The sequence below is a fragment of the Crocuta crocuta genome, unplaced genomic scaffold (assembly GCF_008692635.1).
Source record: "Crocuta crocuta isolate KB4526 unplaced genomic scaffold, BGI_CrCroc_1.0 scaffold39, whole genome shotgun sequence".
NCBI lineage: Eukaryota > Metazoa > Chordata > Mammalia > Carnivora > Hyaenidae > Crocuta > Crocuta crocuta.
Window position 1 is genome coordinate 8,091,375 of NW_027533334.1, and position 23,690 is coordinate 8,115,064.

Below are 23,690 nucleotides of genomic sequence, written 5' to 3' on the forward strand. Positions count from 1 at the left end.
TTCATTTCAGTTATTTTCTTTGTATCTTTCTGTTGCCATGCATTTTCCTGAAGAAAGGGTTTGATAGGATGAGGCACTTAGATACAGTGGCAAGATTTTTGGGTAAATAGCTCTATATCCCAGTTTCCATTTTCCTTTTTATAAAGGGAGTGCAGCGTTCCTTTCCTGTACTAGATATTTAAGAGATTCCAATCTTGGGATATTGTTGGCGTTTTATATTTGAATATGTTTGAGAGGCAGCAAGATCAAAACCCAGAATTAAACCAGAATTGGAATTTATGATGCAGTTTAAATCTATAAATCTGAGTGGCAGAGAGGATTAAATGAAATAACCCCACCTGAAATGTTTTCAGTCTGAGAAAAGTTCTATTGAACTTTAATGAAGGATTTTCCCAAAGGGTATGTAGTGGTTTGGGTAGAAGAAATGTACTTAGAGCATTTCAGGATAATCCCACATCGTCAATAAGTGCTAAATCCAGTTGCCCAAAGTTTGTTTTATGTAATTTTATTCCTAGAAAATACACTGTGAAGTATGTTTGGTGTTCAGGTACATCTCCCAAGTATGTCCATTGGAACCCTATTCCCACATTTCCTTTGGAACATTCTCAGGAGTTAATTTAGGGGAAAATACTGTAGAATCTTGATGTACAGAGTCAAATGTTGCTGGTGGGGTATACTCTGTGCATTCCTGCTGTGCTCTAAGGCCCCAAAAGTATCCTAAATAACCTTATCTTTTGGACTTCAGATCATTCAACTCCTGTAGCAGCTTTGGGAGTAGATGAGTGAGACATGGATGAGGCCATCAATACTCTATGGAATGTCACAAGACATTGTTTCTTTTGAGAGAGCCTGAGCACGCCAGTAGGGGAGGGCAGAGAATCTTAAGCAGGCACCACACCATCAGCCAGGAATCCAGCACCTTGGGGCTCCATCTTGTGAACTGCAAGATTGTGACCTGAGCCCGACAGAGTCCTCCAACACCTCACTCACTGAGCCACTCAGGCACCCCTGAGGCTCTAATTGCTGTGGTAACCATGGGTGGGTCAGATTCCCAGTTTCAATAGATGGGGGAATGGGTTTCTTTCAAGTGAGCGTTACATAATTTTAGTTTATGTGTAGAATTAATCTGAGGTTATGGATATAATTTGAAGAGTAGCTGTTACCAACTAGTTTTACTGGTTGGTCAGTTACTCTCAGTTGGGGAGCATTACTGATGTTTTTCAAAGGGATAATTCTTTGTTGTAGAGAACTGAATACTGCAGGATATTTCTCATTCGTGTTTCTTCCATATTGTAATGACACCCCCAAATGCTACCCCATGTTTTCAAAGTAGCATCTCCTGGGTGACAGCCACAGAGAAAATGAAGATCTAAAAATTTTTATTATCTTTTTTTTAATGTTTATTTTTGAGAGAAACCACATGAGTGAGGGAGGGTCAGAGAGAGGGAGACACAAAATCCATACCAGGCTCTGAGCTGTCAACACAGAGCCTGACATGGGGTTCAAACTCACAGACCAAGAGATCATGACCTGAGCTGAAGTTGGACCCTTAACAGACTGAGCCACCCAGGGGCTCCTGTAAGTATTAAGTGTTCATATCTTCATATCCAGGGAGTGGTGTGCCTGAGGTGGTTTAAAATGTTTGAAATCTGATAAGAATTACTTGGTCAGACTACTGCTGGTCTAATGTGATTAGTCTGTTCCATAGTTGTTAAAAATGTTTGTGGTTAGGGGCGCCTGGGTGGCTTAGTCGGTTAGGCATCCGACTTTCGCTTAGGTCATGATCTCGCGGTTCGAGGGTTCCGGCCCCGCATCAGGCTCTGTGCTGACTGCCCGCTCAGAGCCTGGAGCCTGTTTCAGATTCTGTGTCTCCCTCTCTCTCTGACCCTCCCCTGCTCGTGCTATCTCTCTCTCTCTCTCTCTCTCCCCTAGAAATAAATAAAAATATATTTTAAAAAAATGTTTGTGGTTAACGAGTTTCTGCTTATTTTCTACTCGATAAATTTTGTCTTTCAAATTGAGCTCGTAGCTACTTGGGTTATTTTTGGATTATTTTTCCCTCCAGGTAAAGCAGTTACAGTTTAGTTAAGGGGAAAGAATACATTGTTCGCGATTCCCGGTGGTGGTGACAGTGCCAGTGCACCATTTCTTTGTAATGTTCTGTTGTAGGACTTGTGGCCGCAGGCATTTTGGAATGATGGTTTTTAGAAAATAATTTCTAGGGGCTTCTAGGTAGTGATAATATGCTATAAGGTCATTTGGCTTTTGCCTTTTCTTTATATGTGCTTTTTGTGCCCTCATTCTTTAAGCAAGAAAGGAATTTAAAGCTCAGAAAAGGAGTTTAAAGCTAGTAGATAAGACACCTGTCTCCCCCCATTCTGGGACTGCTGTGATGAAATGCCATTAAAATGCTGTCAGAATTGGAGAAAATACCACTAGTTAGATCTGGGAAGGTCTAAGGTGGCATTTTTAAATGTAATTTTCCGATTATAATCAAAGTAAATTGGTTGGGAAGCTCTGTTATGCAGGGGGTTGCAGGAAATTCCAGCCAATTGGATTTATTCCATACTTGCACTGAGCTGTTAGGTCTGGAGATAAAAATGTCCCAGGGGAGAAGTTGGTTATTGATCGTGGAGTGTGTTAGTTGCAGTCGGTGTGGTATAGTGGCAGGGGAAAGTACTAGAGAAGAAAAGAAATGAGGCTGGTCATGAATGCAGTGAGTTGGGCCTTCTGGGAGATCTGGTTCACGGGAAAACAATTCCCTTTGTTGCAAATCTTACTTGCAGCTGCCCCTTAGACAGGGGCTCCCCCTGTGTGCAGTGGCATCTGGTTTCCTTCCCCTCTTTTTCCAGGCCTCCAGCATTCTCTTCTAGCTGGATGGGGTCCCTTTGGGTTACGGTAGAACCTTTTTTTACAGCATTACTCACATCTGTTTCTCACTAAGCTCCTAGAGGACAGATACTTAGCATTTTCAACTCTGTTATCACTTACGAGTTCTAACACCAGGTGAATAATAACTTTTAGGGTTTACTCATTTATTTAATTCTTATTGATATGCTTGTGGCTTTCTAGGCCAGACTTTATCTTCATCTTGTTCAGAGTAGGTCTTGAACATCTTATATGTTTACTAGAATTTACTATTCCTATCTCTTTGTTTTAAAAGATAATTTAGGAGTAGGAATCTTCCAAAGTACTTTCCTCAGGGTAAGGTAAGCAAAGCATACATTTGCTCAACATCTACTTAAATTACCATCTTTGTGTCAGATATTCTGGGAGGCTGAAGAATAAAAACAGTAGTTAATACTTGAATAGTAATGTACAGATTGGCCATGTAATTTTCATGACAATCCAATGAGATAATACTGTTAGTCCCATTTGACAGATGAAGAAATCAAGGCTTGGAAAGGTCACGTAATAAATAATGAAACCTGAATACAAAACCTTTACACCTGAGACCTGTACAAATAACAACAAGGAAGATGGAGAAATATTTCAGATCTTAGATAATCTTAAATACCTTGAATTAATATGTAAATTTGATGGATTCATTGGAGGCCTTTGTTTCTTACGAAGGCATTTTCCTCCCCAGTATGAAGAAAGTTGATAACCCTATGATGTTTTTAATAGCTAAAAATGAACTGGGGGGGAGGTACAGTCTAGAGCCACTAGAGGGAGCAGGGACTCAACAGAAAGTGAAGTGCGGTTAAAGCAAGGAAGCAATGCCTGAAGTAGGAGTGTATCTCAGAAGGTAAGGCCAACCCCAATCAATACTTCCTAATGAAAAGCCGTTTTCAGGGTCAACTGGATGACTCCTACACATATAAACTGAAGGTCTGATACTTGGAACCACAGCTTTCATACTTAGAATCCAGTGATTTTCAGAAAGGAGTGTAGCCTAGATGTTCTCACCACATTGTCCTTTGGGTGGACATTCTGATGAAAACACTCATTTTGAAGTATTTAAACAAGCATACTAAAGGTGTTTTGTTTAAAACATCGTTTGACCTCAAATACAGTAGCTTCCGTGGGAAGGATATCATGTTGGGGCNTTCATTTCTTCATGAAGTTGTTACCTGGATTGTCTCCTGCTGCTCTAAGCACTTCGACTGAAGGACTTGATGTCTCCTTTGACCCTTATATTCCTACTTTCTTATTTTCTCAGGGACAACCACTACTGTGTACATTCTTCCAGAACATTTCCTGTACATATTTATGTATCTCAACAACTAGTAATGTTTGTGTATTTTTTAAATTTATGGTAATAGTATGCTAAACATGCTTTACATTTGGCTTTTTAAAATTGTTTTTGAGTTTTATGATGTATACATGTAGATTTCAGTACATTCCTTTTATTTTTTTCTATTTTTTTAAAGTTTATTTATTTTGAAAAGAGAACAAGCAGGGGAAGGGCAGAGAGAGGGAGAGAGAATCCCAAGCAGGCTCTGCACTGTCAACGTGGAGCCCGATGTGGGGCTTAAACTCAGGAACCATGAGATCATGACCTGATCAGAAACTAAGAGCAGATGCTCAACAGACTGAGCCACCCAGGGGGCCCTGATTTATTTTTTTATTTTAGTAGGCTTCACACCCAGTGCCTAGCCCAATGCAGGGCTCAAACTCATGACCCTGAGGTCAAGACCTGAGCTGAGAACAAAAGTCAGATGCTTAACCAACTAAGCTCCCCAGCTTCCCCCCGCCCCGCCCAGCACATTCCTTTTAAGTGGATAGTATTTCTGAGGTATGGACTGGGCCACAATTTTGACAGTTACCTTTGTAATGATGATTAGGTTATTTCTAATTTGTAAACTCGAGTAACGTTCTTGTATGGGTTTCCTTTGCTGTATGTGTTAAAGTCCTCTAGTTAGATGCTTGTAAGTGCAGTTGCTAGAGTGCAGGGTTGTGGGCATTTTTAGTTTCACTAAAATGTCCATTTGCATGAGCACTCCCATTTGTATTCTTGCTAAGAGTGTACAAGAGCCCCACCTTTTAGATCCTTGTCATACATACTAATTCTTGCCAAGCTGATTGTTTTAACTTGCATTTTCCTGATTGCCAGCAAGATTAAACATTTTTTTTTTTTTAATATTTTTATTTATTTCTAGGAGAGAGAGAGAAACAGCATGAGCAGGGGAAGGTCAGAGAGAGAGGGAGACACAGACTCTGAAATAGGCTCCAGGCTCTGGGCTGGCAGTCAGCACAGAGCCCGACGCGGGGCTCGAACCCACGAACCGCGAGATCATGACCCAAGCGAAAGTCGGACGCTCAACCAACTAAGCCACCCAGGTGCCCCTAAACATTTTTTTTAAGAGAGAGCATGAGGGAGGGGCAGAGACAGAAAGGATCTTAAGCAGGCTCCATGCTCAGCACAGAGCCTCACGTGGGGCTTGATCCCATGACCCTGGGATAATGATCTGAGCTGAAATCAAGTTGGATGTGGTTACTGAGCCACACAGGCACCCCAAATATTTTTTCAAATGCATATTGACCATTCCCCATATACACATACCTTGCATTTAAAGTTAAACTAGGAATATTTACACAGAATACCATTCTCTGAAGTGGTGAACTTTAATATTGTATAAAAAAAAATCCCAACTTGTTAATACAAGTACATATGTTTATGATTTTATGCATACATCCATATACATATATCAAGGTAAACGTCCAATACAGAAAAATAGCTTTTCCTATGTCCAGTGTTCTACAGACATCAGACTGCCAACTATTTTGTCATCACATGAGATCACAACACTCTAAGGCAGGACAAGGCCGAAGCAAATCATGACCACGTAGTAGGTTACAGAATGTCTTGCAGAGCTTATTTGTTCTCACTGGATAATCGCATCCTAGGATTCTGAAGGATGTTTTTTCTCAAATTTATACAAGTGAGTGGATACTCTTTGCCTTTGTTCTATAGCAAACCAGCTTTCTCAGTTCTAGCTACATTTTACTTTACAGCCTTCTGGAATTAACAATAGCCTGAGCTTTGGGGCTCTGAACTGCTTTCGTTGTCAGCCCTGATATAATGACGTACAAATACGTAGAGCATTTCAAATCCTTATCTGTATCTCAGGCGATTTTCCAGCGCTTCCATCCTCTGTGTCATTTCTTCTAGTAAATCTCAAATTAAGGAAGAGGAATCTGAATTGCCTATTTTTATTTACATTCAAGTACAACTTGATTTATTTACATAAAAATTTGTCCTGAAGAATAAAAAACTTTTCCACTTCTGTTAAAATTTTTTAAACTCTGACTTGAAGATTTTCATTTAACACATACTATCTACACTATAAATCTCTTTCAGGTTAAATACTTCTTTAACATCAAAGCCAGAGAGTTCAGTTAAAATTCTTTTAGAAAAAAGTTTAATTCTACTCACATCCGTGTTGCTTGTAAAGTAGTTTGCTATAGCACACCTTTGGGAGCCAGAGATGGGAACGTTGTGAAGGATGAAGGAAAAGAGTTTGGGGAGTTTTCACCCATGATGCCAGATACAGGCAAAGGGGAGCAGCCTTGAAGTCCTCTGACCTATGCTCGCTCTCTCTTTTTTTTCTTTTTAAATATTTATTTATTTTTGAGAGAGACAACATGAATGGGGGAGGGACAGAGAGAGAAGGAGACACAGAATCCAAAGCAGGCAGGCTCCAGGCTCTGAGCTGTCAGCACTGAGCCTGAAGTGGGGCTCGAACTCAAGAACAGCAAGATCATGACCTGAGCCGAAGTTGGATGCCTAAACGACTGAGCCTCCCAGGCGCCTCTAAACTTATATAACTTCCTTAGTCTCTTCTGAAACAGACTCTCAGAAGTTGGGGTGGGAAAGGGCAGAAGAGAGGGTCATTAGAACAAGCATTTGTCTTCATGTAAGCTCCTTAATCCCCTCCACCCATCCCCTTGGTGACAGAGTGAGAGCCTGGATCACCCACGTTAACCACTGTCAGATCATTTCACTTAGGGGAGCATATTTCCAGCTTTCAGAAAGGGAATTGCTACATCTGTTCCTTATTATATAAACCCATTGGCATAGAGATAGTTCAGAATTCAACCATTTCCCTATAGGCTAGTTGATCCCTGTGGAGGTAGACATTAGCCATCTTTAGTAAGCTTACTGTAATTTGAAGTTCAGAGCAGCTGGCAGTATAAAAACACTGAATCCTCATTTCTCCATTATCTCAAAGCATTCCTTTTATTTGTAATAATTGGTTTAATGAATCATTGGACCCTGCTGTTCCCTTGATAGAATGTTTCGTCTGAGAGTGCTGATATAAAAGATCTCTGCTGCCAAACAACCAAACAAAAAAGCCCAGTCTTCTAGAAACTACACACTGACCAACTGCGGCTGCAGTGTGGCTTGGGGCCAAAGGAAAGGTTTGGAGTTTAGATGGGAGTTTGAAACCTCTTCATTCTACATTCTTTGCCTGTACTTCCTGTACCTTTTATGCGCATCAGACCCGGTACCTAACCTTTTCCTCCCAGCAGAGAGGGAGTTAAATTTTAAGTCTGTTTTCTCTTTACTTTGCATACTGCCTGGCAGACTGGCCTTCCTGCTAACCCCTGGAACAGCAGATAGCAACTAAGTGCTTGACCCTGGCCATGAAGCTTGGCTTGCCCTTGGCTCTCAAATACCTATCAGGTTGCTTAAGTGAAAAGCCTTTCTGGGAGTTCACTACTCTTGACTTTATGGAAATAGCTTCATTTGACATATACTCACAAGTAGTTATTTGTGAAGTTTGATAAGATTCTTTGCATTGCCTATAGAAGCATAATATTAGAAAAGGATATAGCGCTGTGTTAACTTTCTCACTTCTTCATTTGCAAGGTTCTGGAACATTATAAGGTTTTCACATTTGCACTGATCATGCTTTTCTTCCAAAGGACTTCCTGAGAAAGCACATGGAAAGTGTTCACTCACCTCTATAACCCACCAGACTTCCCAGATGCATAATAATAGGACTGAATCAGCATACGGAAGAAACCAAAATGAAAGAACTGCTCAACTTTTTCCCCCCACAGCCAGATCCAGTAAATACCAGGAAAGGGCTGGGTATACTTCCAACACTGCCTTTTGTGTGGATTGCGGGGAAGGCTACCCAGTTTCCTTCAGTGAATTTTTTTGAGCTCCCATTTGACTTAAGCCCTTCACTTTTCCTCTATCCTGGTTTCTCCTCCCTCCTTACCCTTCCTCCTCTTGGCTGAGTTTTGTCGGCAAGCTAAGAGGCTGGTATCAAGTTCCCTTATAGTAATACTGTATTTGGAATTACCTGAAGATTTTGTTGAGTGGAAAAGTTTTTGTGTGGACTGTGAAACACTATCTTCTTCAAACAGATACCGGTGTTGCACTGCAAAATTAGAACAGGAAAGTAGGTCTCGGATATTTATGGTGACTGGCTCAGATTCTGTAAAGAGAGAGAAAACTGAAGTCAAACCTGCTTACCATGGTTGTGATTCTAAGACAGCCGTCAGCTGTCAGAGTAAGGTACTTGACGTTCCTAGCATGTGGCACACAGCTTTACTCTGGGACATACGGTGGCAAAAGACTGTCAGCAGAGAGGCTATTACCAAATAGGGCTTAAAGCAGAGAGTAAATGTTTCCTCTCTGACCGAGGGAAGAAAGCTATAGTTAACGTAATTCAAATCTTACTCACTGTCACTCCTTTACAGCTTTTGTCTGCGGGAAACCAGGGTGGAAGCATCCACCAAAGGTTCTAGAAACATTGCTTTTTAAATTTTACCTGTTGGCTTTTCAGGATTTTACCTGTTGGCTGGTGGGCCCTCTTTGGTAGTTCCCCTGCTGGGGAGTCCTGACTTCCGTCGGAGTCTTCCAGAGCTGAGAGAAAAAAGATGACCGAAAGGAGTGACAGTTGTCCGTGTGCATGTGTCCTCTTTAGGAAACTGGTCCCAGACCAGCTCTTTACCTACGTGCTGTAATCCAGGGGATTTTGGTTTTATTTAGCGATGCCAGTTTCAAAAAGCAATTGGTTCCCAGGGTAATCCAAGACCACTCGAGGAATGTTCTTTAGTAAGAGAAACCGGGACCCCTCAAGTACATCTTAGTTAACAATGCCTCCAAAAATGTTATGTCTACAAGGCAGGGTGGGGGAAGAAAGTTAAAGTCGTCCAAGGACTAGGCTGTAGTGACAAAGGCTCCACTGTACATTTCAGTTTGAACCAAACAGCCTACAGGCGAAATCGTAGCTACTCACATTAGACATCAGGAAGGCCCGGGGCGCCTGGGTGGCTCAGTCAGTTAAGTATCCGACTTCAGCTCAGGTCATGATCTCACGGTTCCTGAGTTCGAGCCCCGCATCAGGCTCTGTGCTGACAGCTCAGAGCCTGGAGCCTGCTTTGGATTCTGTATCTTCCTCTCTCTCTGCCCCTCCCCAGCTCTCTCTCTCTCTCTCTCTCTCTCTCAGAAATAAATAAACATTAAAAAAAAGAAAGAAATTTGAAAGGCCTTCCCTCCCTGGGTCCCCCTTCATCTCGTTGTTCTTTCCTTTAGAGGAGTAAAACACATGCCTTCGCTTGGGATTTTATTGGTGACTGAACATGGGCCACGAGTAGGGGGGTGGGCAGAGCCGCTCTAGGGAGGCCCCCTGGGATAAGACTGCAGTGGAGACACGCACAGGGGGCTCTTGGACATAGCAGAGTCTACCTTCTGTAAACACGAGTACTCCATGCAGGAAGACATTCTTTAAATTTGAAATTTGAATCCCTTTCCACTCCATTACAAGCATATCCTGAAATTGCACATCAGCTCTCCTGATGTGTATAACGGTTGTTTCTTAGTTAAACGATCACTTCTATAGGGGTTTTCTGGGGGTTAAGTATACTGGTGTGTCAAAAGATTTGTCATACTGCTCAGCACAGAGCAAGCACTCATCGATTCTAGCTGTTCCTTTCGTCTTCTCTCTCTCCCATTCCCCTTTGTGCTTAGTGTTTCCAGACATTACTGGCCCTGAACACCAGGGAGGCACTTTTTTGAGTACTTTGAAGGAATAGGTTGAGAATTTCTCATTCAAGGGTTCGTGCCGTCCTGTGTGATGTGAAGACCTCTCCTATAGGTAACTGATAGTACCTTCACATATGCCTTTCTTTAGTTTTTCACTTATCTCTCCCATTGTACTGAAGTCTTCGGCATAGAAGAGATGCTTGTCTGTGGGCTCCGAGGCGATCTCTTGTAGCTCTTCCTCAATAGCTTTTCCTACCCCGACAGCATACATAGTTATACCTAAGTTGCAGAGCAAATTAAGAACAAGGTAGTCAGAGCTGTGTTCCCAGAGTCTGGAAGTTGTGTGTACTGCACCCAAAGCCAGGTGGATGTTAAGTGGTGTGCCTTGAGGGGTCCATGTCAACCTCCCTTTATTCCTCCACCATTTTTATTTGGGCCCTATGGGAAAAAAAAGAGGGGTTTCCAAGAGAGAGAAAGGTGAAACCTCTAGGGGAAGTTGGGAGCTAGACCACCAACCCATTGCTCAGCTCAGGGCAAGATCATTTCACAAATCTTCAGCTTTTGTCTGAGTTAGTCTTGGGGATGAAGTAGAAAAGAGCACTGTCTTACAGCTTACTAAATGGGAATTTCTTCTGGGAGAATTCTAAGAAGCAGGTCAATTTATGACCTTCTAGCCTAGATTCTACTTCTGAAAGGTAAGGACAGGAACATTAAATGATGGGGCGGGAGGGCGAGGTAGGGGAAGCTACCCTCCACTCACATCTCTTGAAAGGACAAAGCCTTCTGAGGAGGTGCTAAGCTGAAAAGGAAAATCTGCAGACCATTGGAAATCTCCAGTCAGAAAGAAAGAACAAACCCAAGTCCCAACCCTAGATTTCAACAGGGATATGAGACAGCTCCAAAAGCTTTTCTAAACAACAGAAATCATGAGACTGCCTTCCTCCATATGTGCTTCACTTGAAAGTAAAACATGATAAGAACTTAAATTCTGCTTGATTTACAGTGTATTTTTAGCACTGATATCTTGTTCTGGCTAATTCATTAGGCTAGATTTTTTTAATTTTTAAATACACATAAAAATGGCTCTTTAAGCCAAGGGGCAAGAGTTATGTCTTGTTCTAAGTCTGTGTAAGGTCAGTAGGCAAGTTCAACATATTTGTCCCAGAGCCCAGTGACCTTATGCAAACTTCCTAAAAAGGAGAACTACTATTTTAAGATTATATTAGCTATGCATAGGAATAATTAAAGTCATCAGAGGATGTTACCAGTCAGGTAATCGTTGATTTAAAAATAATTTTTAATGTTTATTTTTGAGAGAGAGAGAGAGACAGAGTGTAAGCTGGGGAAAGGCGGAGGGAGAGGGAGACACAGAATCTGAAGCAGGCTCTGGGCTCTGAGCTGTCAGCACAGAGCCGATGCGGGGCTCAAACTGAGGAACCACGAGATCATGACTTTGAGCCGAAGTTGGATGCTCAACCTACCAGCTAAGCCACCCAGGCACCTCATATCTTGTTGGTTTTAGAAACAAATTTCACCTACCACCTACTCATCTTTGGGTGGGTGATTTGTGGAAATTTGAGTAGGGGAAAGAGTAAGGTAGACTGGTCTTAATGGGACAAATAAAAGGGCTAACCACTGTCTTTGGGACAAGATGTTTCCCCCAGGGCACTTTAAAAATGCAGGGTAGAGATGGGGCACCTGGGTGGCCCAGTGGATTAAACATCTGTCTCTTGATCTCAGCTGGCGTCATGATCTCACAGTTCTTAAGTTTGAGCCCCGCCTCAGGCTCCGTGCGATCCTGTTTGGGATTTTGTCTCTCCTTTCCTCTGCCCCTTCCCCACTTGTCCTCTCTCTCTCTCTCTCTCTCTCTGTCTCTCTCTCTCAAAATAAATAAATAAACTTTAAAAAATGCAGGCTAGTGGGATCCATGGCTTTGACATCAGCTCTAGCAAGCTAGTCTGGAAGCAGAGGAACTGTGTATTAGCAGCCAGTTTTACAGTCCATTCAGATGATTCAGAACAGGACACTTTTTGTGGCTACTATTCTACTGGTCTAGAGAAAAAGGAGTCAGTAGTGAGGTACACAATACCAATAAAATGGCCTCCTTCACAAAGAGTTGTCAACTGTCCATGCAAGTCAGCCTTTCTGTGAGGAGGAATGGAGTTCACTAATGGGATTGCTAGTACTTTCTTTCCTTGTTCACTTATGCAGATTAGTCACACACGTACTATGTGCCAGGCCTGGTCAGGGAATGGCTCCCTAAAGTCTTAGGTGAAGGCATGCTCTGCATACCCTTTTCCCCCTGATAGGACTTGTTAAAGCAATGTACCCCCAACAAGTTCTTAAAGAAAGTGGCTTTCAAGCAAATTGCTTCAAAATCTCAAGTTTTCTCATCTCTGCAAGAAATCTAATCACTTCACCTTATGCTATCTCTTCCAACATTGTGATTTTTCTCAGAAGCTAACTTTTGCCTCCTACAAACACAAGAGTGTTCTCTATTAGAAGGCTATTGTGCTTTCAATGCGTTCACCTGAAGCAGTGATTTAAAATAAAAAATGTATCAGTAAAAGTTCCTCCCACCAGGAATCTATTTTTAGATCACTCTTGAGGTGATTCTAAAGCAGCCAGACCAGTGTTTGGGAATGGTCGTGTAGTTATCGGAGGTTCAACAGCACATGCAGACTCGCTTCTCTCCCCTGGAGGTCACACACTGGCTAGTAAATCACAGTTGACGACTAACTACTCAGGTGTTCTTGGTTGGTGTCTAGTCGAAAAGCGCAGTCTGCAAGACTCCCTTCTGCCAAGTCCCGGAACCCCTGCAGGCCCCCTTACAGCCCCTAGGTGGCAGTGCAGCACAGGTGTATGAGCACTTGACCGGAAGCCTCTCGCGATGCTCAGAGCTCCCTCCTCTGTCACTGACCACCCTTGACCACCCAGTGAGTTTAAGAAACCTGAACCTTGAGTGATATAAACCACACTTATTACCGTTGGCCTGGGCTTTCCTGGCCCACTCCGAGACGTCATCCTGAGCCCGTCCATCTGTGAACACGATGGCCACTCTGGGCACCCGTGCGGAGAGAGGCCTGGCCCCTTCTACTTGGGTAAAACTTCTCTCAAACATGTGTTTCAGGGCCAGGCCGGTCATAGAGCCCTTGCCCATGTATTTTATGTGGGCCACGGCTTTCTTCATGTCTTTGGCCGAGCTGAAGCTTCTCAGGGTGAACTCTGTGCGGACCTGCGTGGAATACTGGAGCAGTCCCACGCGAGCGGCTTTGGCGGAAATCGCCAGAGAGTCTATAATGCCAGTGACAAACTGCTTCACGATCTCAAAATTCTCTTCTCCGAGGCTCTTGGATCCATCGATCACAAAGACCAGGTCGATTGGGCCTTCAGTGCATCCTACGGGAAGGAGGGGAAAGTTGAGGTAGTTAAAGGATCACATGGAAGAGACCTAAGCTTCGGCTGGAGACAGAGCCACTTTGGAGAACTACCTTTGTCCTTCAGATAATACACGGGGCAGACGGAAGGTGTGGGAGAGCCGGGAACCACAAACATGTTCACATTTGCCTTCCTATGTGGCTTGTGAAATTGATAAAAATAGTACTTTCCATAAGCAAAATCACACAACAGAGGCACAGACTGTCAGGGGAATCAGGCCACACCGACCTCTGGGTCACTGCCAGCCAAGTCTGGCAGGCACTGTGTGCAGAATCCACTGTAGGGTCTGACAGCACCAAAGATTCCTGTAACTTTCCTCCAGGAGGGTGACATCACCCCAGTGCTGGCATTCTGACAGACGGCAGAGAAGGAAATCCCTGCGTTCAGTGCAGCCATCATCTCTTCCAGGGAACATTCCTAGGAACCCAGCCTGTATGATGTGCGCTCTGTGTACTCCTAACAATGACTGATTTATTCAACAAGAATTGGCCTCTTGAGCACCTGCTTCATCCAAGGCAGTGGGACTGCGAGAGTGACCAAGGCACAATCCCTGACAAGAAGGTGCTTACAGTCCAGTGTAGTCGGTACAGTTGTCCACACAGCACACTAGCCACCTGATTATATGTCGATCTCTCGGGTCTGCAAGCTCCTCAGCAAGAACCATGTCTCACTCACTTCCATCCCCCGAACCTGGCACACAGTAGTTGTTCAATAAATGCTTGCTGACTGATTAAATCAAAGAGGTGGTGTCCATTGGGTAGCATATCTGTAAGTAGCCTACTGACCTATTACAGCTTAAAAATGAATCATCAGTGTGAATTCTTTATTTATATGGAAGCTATTCAGGCAACTCAAATGGTTGACAGGAAAGCTCTATGTGAAGACTTAAGCAATCTGGCTATGGACAGACTTTGTTATTTAGGGCCACATAAAAAAATTTACAGATCCCAAATGAATGAAATGATCTCATTTCAAACGGTCTACAGTATGTGATATAACATTCTCTTACAGAGAGACTGATATAACATTTGTCTCATTTTGAAAGTAGACCACAACCATATAAACAAGTTAGGACACACAAAAGCAAAATTATTTCTGTGCATGGCCCCCAAATAATATGCAGTGTGTGTGTGTGTGTGTGTGTGTGTGTATGTGTGTGTGCGAGTTCTTCTCTTTTCCTATTAAGTGCTTGTCCCTATTATTCAACTTATTGATTGTTTATTAGTATAAGAGGAAAAGCCAATTCAGAGCTTCATTTACATTCATAGCCTGTTCTTGAATCAAAAGAAAGAAGGAAAGAAAAGGAAGCAAAGGAAGAAAAGGAAAAGAAAGGAAAAGAAGGGAAGGAAGGCAAGGAAGCAAAGGAAAGAAGGAAGGAAGGAAGGAAGGGAGGGAGGGAGGGAGGGAGGAAGGAGAAAGAAAGAAAGAAAGAAAGAAAGAAAGAAAGAGGGCGGGAGGGAGGGAGGAAGGAAGAAAGAAAGAAAGAAAGAAAGAAAGAAAGAAAGAAAGAAAGAAAGAAAGAAAGAAAGAAAGAAAGAAAAGAATGAAAAGTTCAAAGGAAAGGAAAAAGAAAAAGAGACTCTCAGGAGGCATGCACAGTGCTCTCCAGCAGATTGCAGAAAGACTGAATAATTTTCCAGCAGCAGGTCTGTTTTCTCCTCTCCTCCATACACTCTTTTCTTACGGAACAAAATCAGTACCTGCAGCCTCCACGCACAGAGGCACAAAAGGCTTCTCCAGGAAATGAGAACGCTAGGTAGAGTGGAAGAGCATAAGGGCAAGAAGTGCTAGAGTTTTGCTTCCAGACCAAAGGAATGATAGCTCCCTTGCTGGCTCCTTGTTTGTAAGATGGTCACTCCAATTGCACGTGAGCATTTCCTTTTGGTAGTTAAGTCAAGGAGACTGCAGTGGAGCCGTGGTTTGCCTCAGAACTTCATTTTCACAGCATTCCAGAATTTCAGGATTGGACAAGACCATTAGAGATCACCGGTGCAGCTCCTGCTGCTTGCGTCTTTACAATATCCCTACCTAGCATCCACTTCAGCCTGGACCTGAACAACCTCTCCTGATGGAGAAGTCGTCGCCTCACCCTTAAAGCCCCATCTCTGGACATCTCTGTGGTTGACGATTATAAGAGCTACCACTTGTCAAGGAGTTAGTATGTGCCAGCACTGGGCTAAGAACCTTTGACTACTTGATCTCATTTATTCCTCAGGACATTTCTGTGAGGTATTATCCTCATATTATAGCTGAAGAAAGGAGACTCAGAGAAGTTAAATAACTAATCCAAGGCCACACAAGTAGTATGAATAGGGGTTGAAGTCCAGGTCTGTCTGACTCAAAGTTCATGATCTTAACTAAATCACACAACCTCCCTGAAAGTGTCTTTGTCTTGCTGCTGGGCTGTAGTTTCCACTNTGAATGAAGTGACTGTCACTTTGGCATTTGAAAGGCACCTCAAGTCTTTTTCTACAAAGATCCCGTTTCTTCCTTTATTTTTCACTTGACATCATACTGAACATCGGCACTGTGATGGCTTCTAAATCTTGCTTGTCACTGTCTTTTTTCTTTAAATATGTGTTTCCAAAAAATAATACATGTACATGGAACTGAATCCCAACATTACAAAAGGATGTGTGTGTGTGTGTGTGTGTGTGCATATCTATATCTCTCTATATTTATATAATACAAATAGAAGTGGAATTGCCTTTAAAATATTGCCAGGGGCACCTGGGTGGCTCAGTCAGTTAAGTGCCCACCTCTTGGTTTCTGCCCAGGTCATGATCTCACAGCTCTATGGGCTCTGCGCTAACAGTGTGGAGCTTTCTTGGGATTCTCTCTCTCCCTCTTTCTCTCCCTCTCTCCCTGGCCCTCCCCCACGTGTACTGTCTAACTTTAAAATAAAATAAAATATTGCCAAACTGTCCTCCTAAATGTTGGTACCAATTCACACACCCAGCTGATAACTTCATAACTGTCTATTACAATGTACCTTTCAACATAAGGACTCATCAACCTTTCTGATCTCTGTAATAGGTAAGAAAAGAAAAAAGGTATCATAGCTTCAATCTATCACTATATATACATCAGCTCTTTTTTAAAAACGGTTTTCATGTTTTATGTCGTGTTTAGAAAGGTCTTTTCTGAGATTATAAAATAATTTTCTTTAGATTTTTTCCTGCTACCTCGGAGGGTTTTTTTTTTTTTAATGTTTAAACTTTGATCTCTTTCTCTCTTCCTAAAATGCAATGCCCAGAACTGAATATCATTCCCTGGCACAGAGCAGAAGACAAGTCTTACCTCTCTCATTCCAGATATGCTTATTCACCCTAAGATCACTCTAGCCTTTTGGCTGATAGTGAGCTTACTGTCAACTAACACCAAGAGTTTTTCCACAGGTGCCTTAGTTAAGCTGTTATGAGAAAAGCAGAGGTAAGGGATTTGTTTCCTGAAAATACTCCAAGGAACAATTGCTCCCAAGCGAATTAAAGCAGAAAGCCAAGTTCAGATCACTTACTCTTGCACCGTCTTCCATCCTCAGCTAGAACAAATCCCTCTGAGCATTTGCAGATGTAGGAGTTACCACGATTAACACAAATGTGTTCGCAGCCGTGGTAGGTCGATTTGCAGACATCCTTCCCTGAGGGAAATGCAGAGAGGTGAGAAACGCCATCCCTGTAGGAATGAGCTGGACTGAATGGTCATGTCAGGACAGTTCATGGAAGGAATCCATTTTTTAAAAACCCTTCCTTATTATAAAGGAGATTTAAGCCTTTGACATTAAAACTTTTTTCAATGTTTATTATTTATTTTTGAGAGAGAGAGAGAGAGAGAGAGAAAGCATGAAGTGGGGAGGGGCAGAGAGAGAGGGAGACACAGAATCCGAAGCAGGCTCCATGCTCCCAACTGTCAACACACAGCCTGATGTGGGGCGCAAACCCACGAACCACGAGATCATGACCTGAGCCAAAATCGGATGCTTACCCGGCTGAGCCACCCAGGTGCCCCTAGACTGTTTTCATTTTAATACTCAGGATGGGGTGTGGAAAGAGAGGAATTCCTCTCAGAAAGCCCCAGTCCCCACAAGCCTGAATGGTAAGAGGGGTGATCAGGTGTCCTGTATTTCTGATTCATTTTTAGAATCATATGAAGCTGCTTTGGGTTTTGATTTTCCCAAGCCACTGATTTTTCCCCACAGATATCCCAAACACCCCGGTTTTAATTAATGAACGTTTCTCATGTGTGAGGTACTTTAAACACTTCAGAGTAGTCACAGCCCTTCAAGCTTCACAACGTGCTGTGAGGAGAGGACAGCAGACACAGTTAGACCAGTGTACACATGAAGAAACTCAGAAAGTGTCGCGGAGTCCCTCGAGGTCACACGGCAAGCTGATGGCACAGCTGGGATGGCTGTCCCTGTATGATCCTCCCCCCCTCACGTGAAAGCCTGCGACTCTTTTCTGTCATTAGCTCCCTAGAAAGAAAGCTTCCTATAGAACGGGGTTGGTCACTCTGGATCCCCCCAGAAATGGGAATGGCGGTGTCTGATCTAGTGACCAAAATCCAAGAGGTAGGCGGCATGCCTGGTGTACAACAGCTCAACTTACTGAGCAAAAAATATGCTGCATGAACAAATGGTGCACATGTAGACGCCTGCATTTACAGAAATAAAATCATGAGCCGACAGCTCCGGGACAAACAAGGAGCCGAACCATAGATGTGGTCCCCACAGTGCGGTGCGAAGGCAAGACAGGAGAGCACGGGGAGGCCTGCAGACTTTGCCAGGGTCCCATGGGCATCCCTGGGCTCCGCTGTTCCAACAGAACATCTTGCTAGGGGTAGAGAAGCCCCTCTCCCTGCTGGAGGAATGAGGACTGTGCACTCCGCTCACCCCGGCTTTGTTGACAGGTGGGATGTCCCCAGTCATCTCAAGGGAGTCTGGGAGGAGATTCTCCCAAATCCACTTCAAAAGCAAATGCATCGATTTTTGCCTTAACGAACACAGAGCCATCCTGCCCACCAGAGAAGGGTGTCACGAAAGCAAGAAGACAGCTTTGAAAGTCCCCCAAATAGGGCTCAGCAGCTCAGAATCTCACAGTGGAGAAAGATCCCTGCCCAATGCTCTTCTAACACCCACTTCACTGAGCGCATGTGTCTCTGTCTCTCTCTCTCTGGGTGCTGTGATGGTTCCTTTTATATGTCACCTTGCCTAGGCTACGGTGCCCAGCTATTTGGTCGAACACCAATCTAGATGTTGCTGTGAAGATAGTTTTTTAGAGGAGATTAACATTTCAATCATTAGACTTTGAGTAAAGCAGAGAACACTCTGTAGAGTTGGACTCATCCAATCACTTGGAGGCCTCAAGAGAAAGAAGGTGGGGGCGCCTGGGTGGCTCAGTCGGTTAAGCATCCAGCTCTTGGTTTCAGCTCAGGTCATGATCTCATGGTTTATGAGTTTGAGCCCTGCATTAGGCTTTGCACTGACAGCATGGAGCCTACTTGGGAATCTCTCTCTCTCCCTCTCTCTCTCTCTCTCTGCTCCTCCCCCATCCTCTCACACTCTCTCTCTCTCAAAATAAATAAATAAGCTTTAACGAGAGAGAGAGAGAGAGAGAGAGGAGAGAGAGAGAGAGAGAGAAGACTGCAACCCTGCCACCAGTACCCTAAGCAAGAAGGAATTCTGCTTCCAGGCTGCCTTTGGATACAACATCAGCTCTTCCTGGGTCTCCAGCCTGCTGCCTGCCCTGATAGCACATTTCCTCTCTCTGTCATCTGGTTCTATCTCGGTATATATGCGTGCATGCGCGCGCACACACACACACACACACACACACACACACACACACACACACCCTATTGGCTCTATTTCTCTGGGGGAGCCCTGACTAATACGCCTTCTAAGTAAACTCTTACAATCTGTTCCGAGTGACCTACAGAAACAAACGGTAGAGAAAATGGATAAAGAAAACCCACAGAAAACCCCTTAGTCCCTCTCCTACCCTCTGCCCTTACTTATAAGGCCTTCCAAGAAGAAAAAGCACAGTAATTATCTTGGATCCTCACAGCGACTGCTGGCAGAGATTCGAACTCTGTCCAATGACCAGCCAGGCTCTGTGGGAGGCTCTGGGGATCCACAGAATGGCTGTGGAAGGGCCAGCAACTGGGAGACAATGGACAGAAGCCAAGTGCCTGACAACTCAGGACTTTGACCAAGAAACTCCTAAAGAATTAAGCGTCTCCTGTACTGATCTCCGGCAAACACTTTCAGGGCACCCAAGGCAGGAACTTGTAATTGTAACGTTGATTATACAGGCAGATTTTCAATATTAAATGAAGTTATGTAGCTGTCCAAGTCCCACAGATGGAAAAGTTCATCTCTACCTTGAGGCCACTTACTTCTGCAGCGTTTCCCGTCCTCGGCCAGCCGGAATCCCTCCCGGCACCTGCAGATGTACGACTCGTCACTGTTCACACAAATGTGCTCGCAGCCATGGTCTACTGCTCCGCAGACATCTTTCCCTGAGGACAGCACAGCAAGTTACAACATTTTCACCAACAGAAATTTCCCCCAGGCTTCACCTTGGAGGACCCATCCATCTCAGCCACCAGACACTCCAGGGCTCCTTGAATTCAGTGATCCATGGGAGGAAGGTAAAATTGAGGACGAAGTTCAGTGACTAATTTAGGTTAACTCTTCACACTTCCTCAGTATCAGCCCACCATCACTCGCCAGCACCTACATCAGTGTCTCATTAAATACACTCAATCATCAGCTTTCTGCACATGTGGTTTCTGATATCAGAAGGAAACACCGTTGGTATGACATGATTACTTAGAAGATTAAACCTCAATTTAGATCAGTGGCACTGAAATCTAATTTTGGCTTTGACTCTGACACATGACTTTGAAGAATCACTTAACCTCTTGGAGCCTTGTGTTTCCTGTCTGAAAAATGACAGTAATAATTCCAGTCACCTATGTGTTCTTCAAATGTGTCAACATGAGTTGCTCTTTGTAAAGTGCTCTGAGAAGCTTGAGGAGAAGATGACTGATGGGGACGAAAATCATTTGCTCAGAGTTACACACTCCCCTTTGGATTAAACAGAGGCACATCTTGGCCCCTCTAAGAGGCTTTGCTCTCTGAGACATAAGAATAGACTCATCCTTAGGTGGTGTCTTTGAGAGATCTGTGCTACCAGCAACAGCGATAATATTAAAGATGAACAGGGGCACCCGGGTGGCTCAGTCGGTTAAGCGTCCAACTTCTGATTTTAGCTCAGGTCAGGATCTCACGGTTCTCATGAGTTCAAGCCCTTCATCCAGCTCTGTATGAACAGCATGGAGCCTAATCGGGATTCTCTGTCTCTGTCTCTCTGCCTCTCTCTCTCTCTTTCAAAAATAAATTAATTAATTAAAAAAAAAAAGACAAACAAACAGAAGCTCAGAGAAGGTAAACAACTTGTCCAGCTCCTAAATGGCAAGACTAGAATCTTGGATTGCAGACTGTCCTTTCACTAGAGCAAATCACTACACTTCTGTTTCTTGCCACAGGGTGTAAATAAGCAACTTCACTTGGAGCTCTAGCATTGACTTTTGTCATTCGTCCATGTGTTGGTTGGTTTGTTTGTTTTCTTTCAACAGACTCTATTTTTTAGGACACCTTTAGATTTACAGAAGCTGGGAGGGGAGCACAGAGAGCTCCTCCAGACCCCGTACCCAGCTGCACGAGTGTTGGCATCTTACGTTAGCGTGATACGTGTGTTACAATAAATGGACCAATACTGATACGTCAATACCAATAACGACCATGGTTGATTTATGTTTCCTTAGTTTCTGCCTGAGGCCATTTTTCTGATTCCATCAGGACCCAACATTACATTTAGTGGTCATGGGGCATTGGCTCCAGAGGACAACAGATTTAAACAGAGATCAGGATGGTGGAATTCACGCAGACTCGGTAATGTGACGCGACTCCAGCAGAAACTTACTTTTGCAGGTTCTGCCATCTTCGCGGAGGATATACCCTTCAAAGCACTGGCACACAAAAGAGTCTTTGCTGCTTACACAGGAGTGTTCGCAACCGTGGTCGCCCACAGCGCAGGGGTCTGATTCTGAGAATCCAGTTGGAATAAGAAACACAGAAGAAGGAAATGACTCATACATCAGTGACTTATTTCATCTTATAAGGCATTTTAGACAAATCAGGGCAGTGTCTTATCCCACAATGCACATTTCAAAACAGAAAATGTGTCTATGAACAAAAATTGCTTGTAGATAGTACATAAAATGAGGCAAAATCATCTCCATAGGAAAAATGAACAAAAGACATGAAAGGCAATTTATAACAGGAGAGATATAAATGGCTTATAAGTATTAGAAAACAAGTCAAACTACCATGTAACAGTAAATGAACTTATCTACATATCTACTTATCTACATATCTACTCGTGTGTGCACATATGTGTCACCCTTAGGTAATCCATTCAGTCATCAACTACTTCCTGAGTCCCTACTCCCAGTCAGGCACCCTTCTAGGCTCTGGGGATTTAACAATGAATAAAACAAAGTTTCTGCAGTTGAGAAGCTGACATTTGACAGCAGGCATGGGAAGGGAAGGAGGGAAAGACAAACAGACAAACCTATATGTCAGATGGGCAAAGTGCCATGGAGGAAAGCAGGATAAGGGAGCGAGAACGTGTCCGGGCTGGGGATGGCTGGGTATTCTATGTGCTGCAGTCCAATACAGCAACACTGAGCAGAGCCCTGAAGAGGCCAGTGAGTGTGTGGTATCTGGATAGAAGGGCACCCTCAGCAAAGAACAGCATTTGCAAACTGAAGAGGTAGGAGTGTGTGTGGCATGTTTCAGGAAAGGCAAAGAGACAAGTGTGACCCAAGCAATGCAAGCCTGGCAGGGGACAAGGCCAGTGAGGCCAGCAGAGGCAGACCATGTGGGATTCGCAAGCAGCAGTAGGATCTGAGTGAGAAAGGGGCACTGGAGCATTTGAGTGGTGCGGGGACTTGAATGGCTTTGTTATAAAAAGAGTGAGGCGCCTGGGTGGCTCAGTCGGTTGAGCGTCCGACTTCGGTTCAGGTCATGATCTCACAGTTCGTGGGTTCGAGCCCCGTGTCAGGCTCTGTGCTGACAGCCAGCTCAGAGCCTGGAGCCTATTTCAGATTCTGTATCTCCCTCTCTCTCTGACCCTCCCCTGCTCACACTGTCTCTCTCTTTCTCTCTCAGAAATAAATTTTAAAAAAACATTAAAAACAAACAAACAAACAAACAAACAAATAAAGAGCTCGGTGTGGGTGAATATGGAGCACGGAGAGTCGGAAGAAATATGCCTGGTGGCCCCAACCAGGATGGTGATGAGTGGGCAGACTGTTGGCTGTATACTGAAGGGAGAGCCCACAAGCTGTGCTGATGGGTTGATATGAAGACACCCCCTTCCTATGGATATGATGGAAGAGTGACAGAAAACTAAGGTTGCGGGACAGAGCAAAAAGAATAGCTTTGCCATCCATGGGGCTGGCATGGCTTCTGTTTGCGACTCTGTGAACACCAAGCTGATGTTGGAGAAATTTGATACTGAGGACATGTGGGAAGTGATTTTTTATAAGAACGATACACAATTCTGAGTCGATTCAATCATTCCAGATCGAGAATAATTTTACAACAGATAGGCACTGAAGTTATTAAATAAAGGCTCCAAAGTACATAGTCACTGTTATAATCAGGCACAGATCACACGTTTATTTCTAAGCCATTTTTGCAGGATTTCTTTTTCGGAGGGGAGTCTCGAGAAGCACCCTGTGGGTTAGTGAAGGCGGCTGTTGTTATCCTCACTTACCAGCTGGGAGACTAAGTTTGGGAGGGTTAATGGCTTGCCAAGATCAATTGCTAGTAAGTGATAGCACCAGACTCAAAATGTAATCTTCTGATAATAAATCCCACGTTTCCCCCAATGACACTGCACTGCTCTATGGTAAAGTAACCTTTTAAACATGCAGGGAAATTTGCCTGTCTTCCTTTGGGCAAAAATGCTGCCAAAATCTTTGAAAGATGGAAAAATGTTACATTAACTAAAATTGTAACTGCAGAAGAGAGTCAACGCAGAGCTGGGCCGTCCTGTTTGCTCTCAACATGACTTACTTCTCTGGGCACAATCTAGACTCATTATTAATGCAGAACATTCCCCAATGGCTTGGGGTGGTTCCTCACATAGTGTTGAATGGAAATACAATTGAGTGATCCATTATACAGACAGCTGGCTGGCTGTGGAGGTGAGTGTTTTTTTCCCACCGTAAA

General features: G+C 43.7%; 1 protein-coding gene across 2 annotated transcripts in view; it reads right to left on the bottom strand.

Annotated features, from left to right (window-relative positions):
- Positions 1–5,114: 5,114 nt before the first annotated feature.
- Positions 5,115–23,690, bottom strand: part of MATN2 (matrilin 2) — a 117,603-nt gene continuing 99,027 nt past the window's right edge. Inside the window, exons 10-18 of one of the 2 annotated variants that reach the window (XM_077748217.1) lie at positions 21,373–21,495; positions 19,781–19,903; positions 16,902–17,024; positions 12,932–13,345; positions 10,073–10,225; positions 8,753–8,824; positions 8,259–8,336; positions 7,780–7,878; positions 5,115–6,114 (exon numbers count right to left, since the gene is read on the bottom strand). In XM_077748217.1, the coding sequence (XP_077604343.1) occupies positions 6,059–6,114; positions 7,780–7,878; positions 8,259–8,336; positions 8,753–8,824; positions 10,073–10,225; positions 12,932–13,345; positions 16,902–17,024; positions 19,781–19,903; positions 21,373–21,495 (1,241 nt within the window). In that variant the 3' untranslated portion in view covers positions 5,115–6,058. Of the gene's footprint in view, positions 6,115–7,779; positions 7,879–8,258; positions 8,394–8,752; positions 8,825–10,072; positions 10,226–12,931; positions 13,346–16,901; positions 17,025–19,780; positions 19,904–21,372; positions 21,496–23,690 lie in introns of both variants that reach the window. The other variant, XM_077748216.1, reaches the window with a different exon arrangement.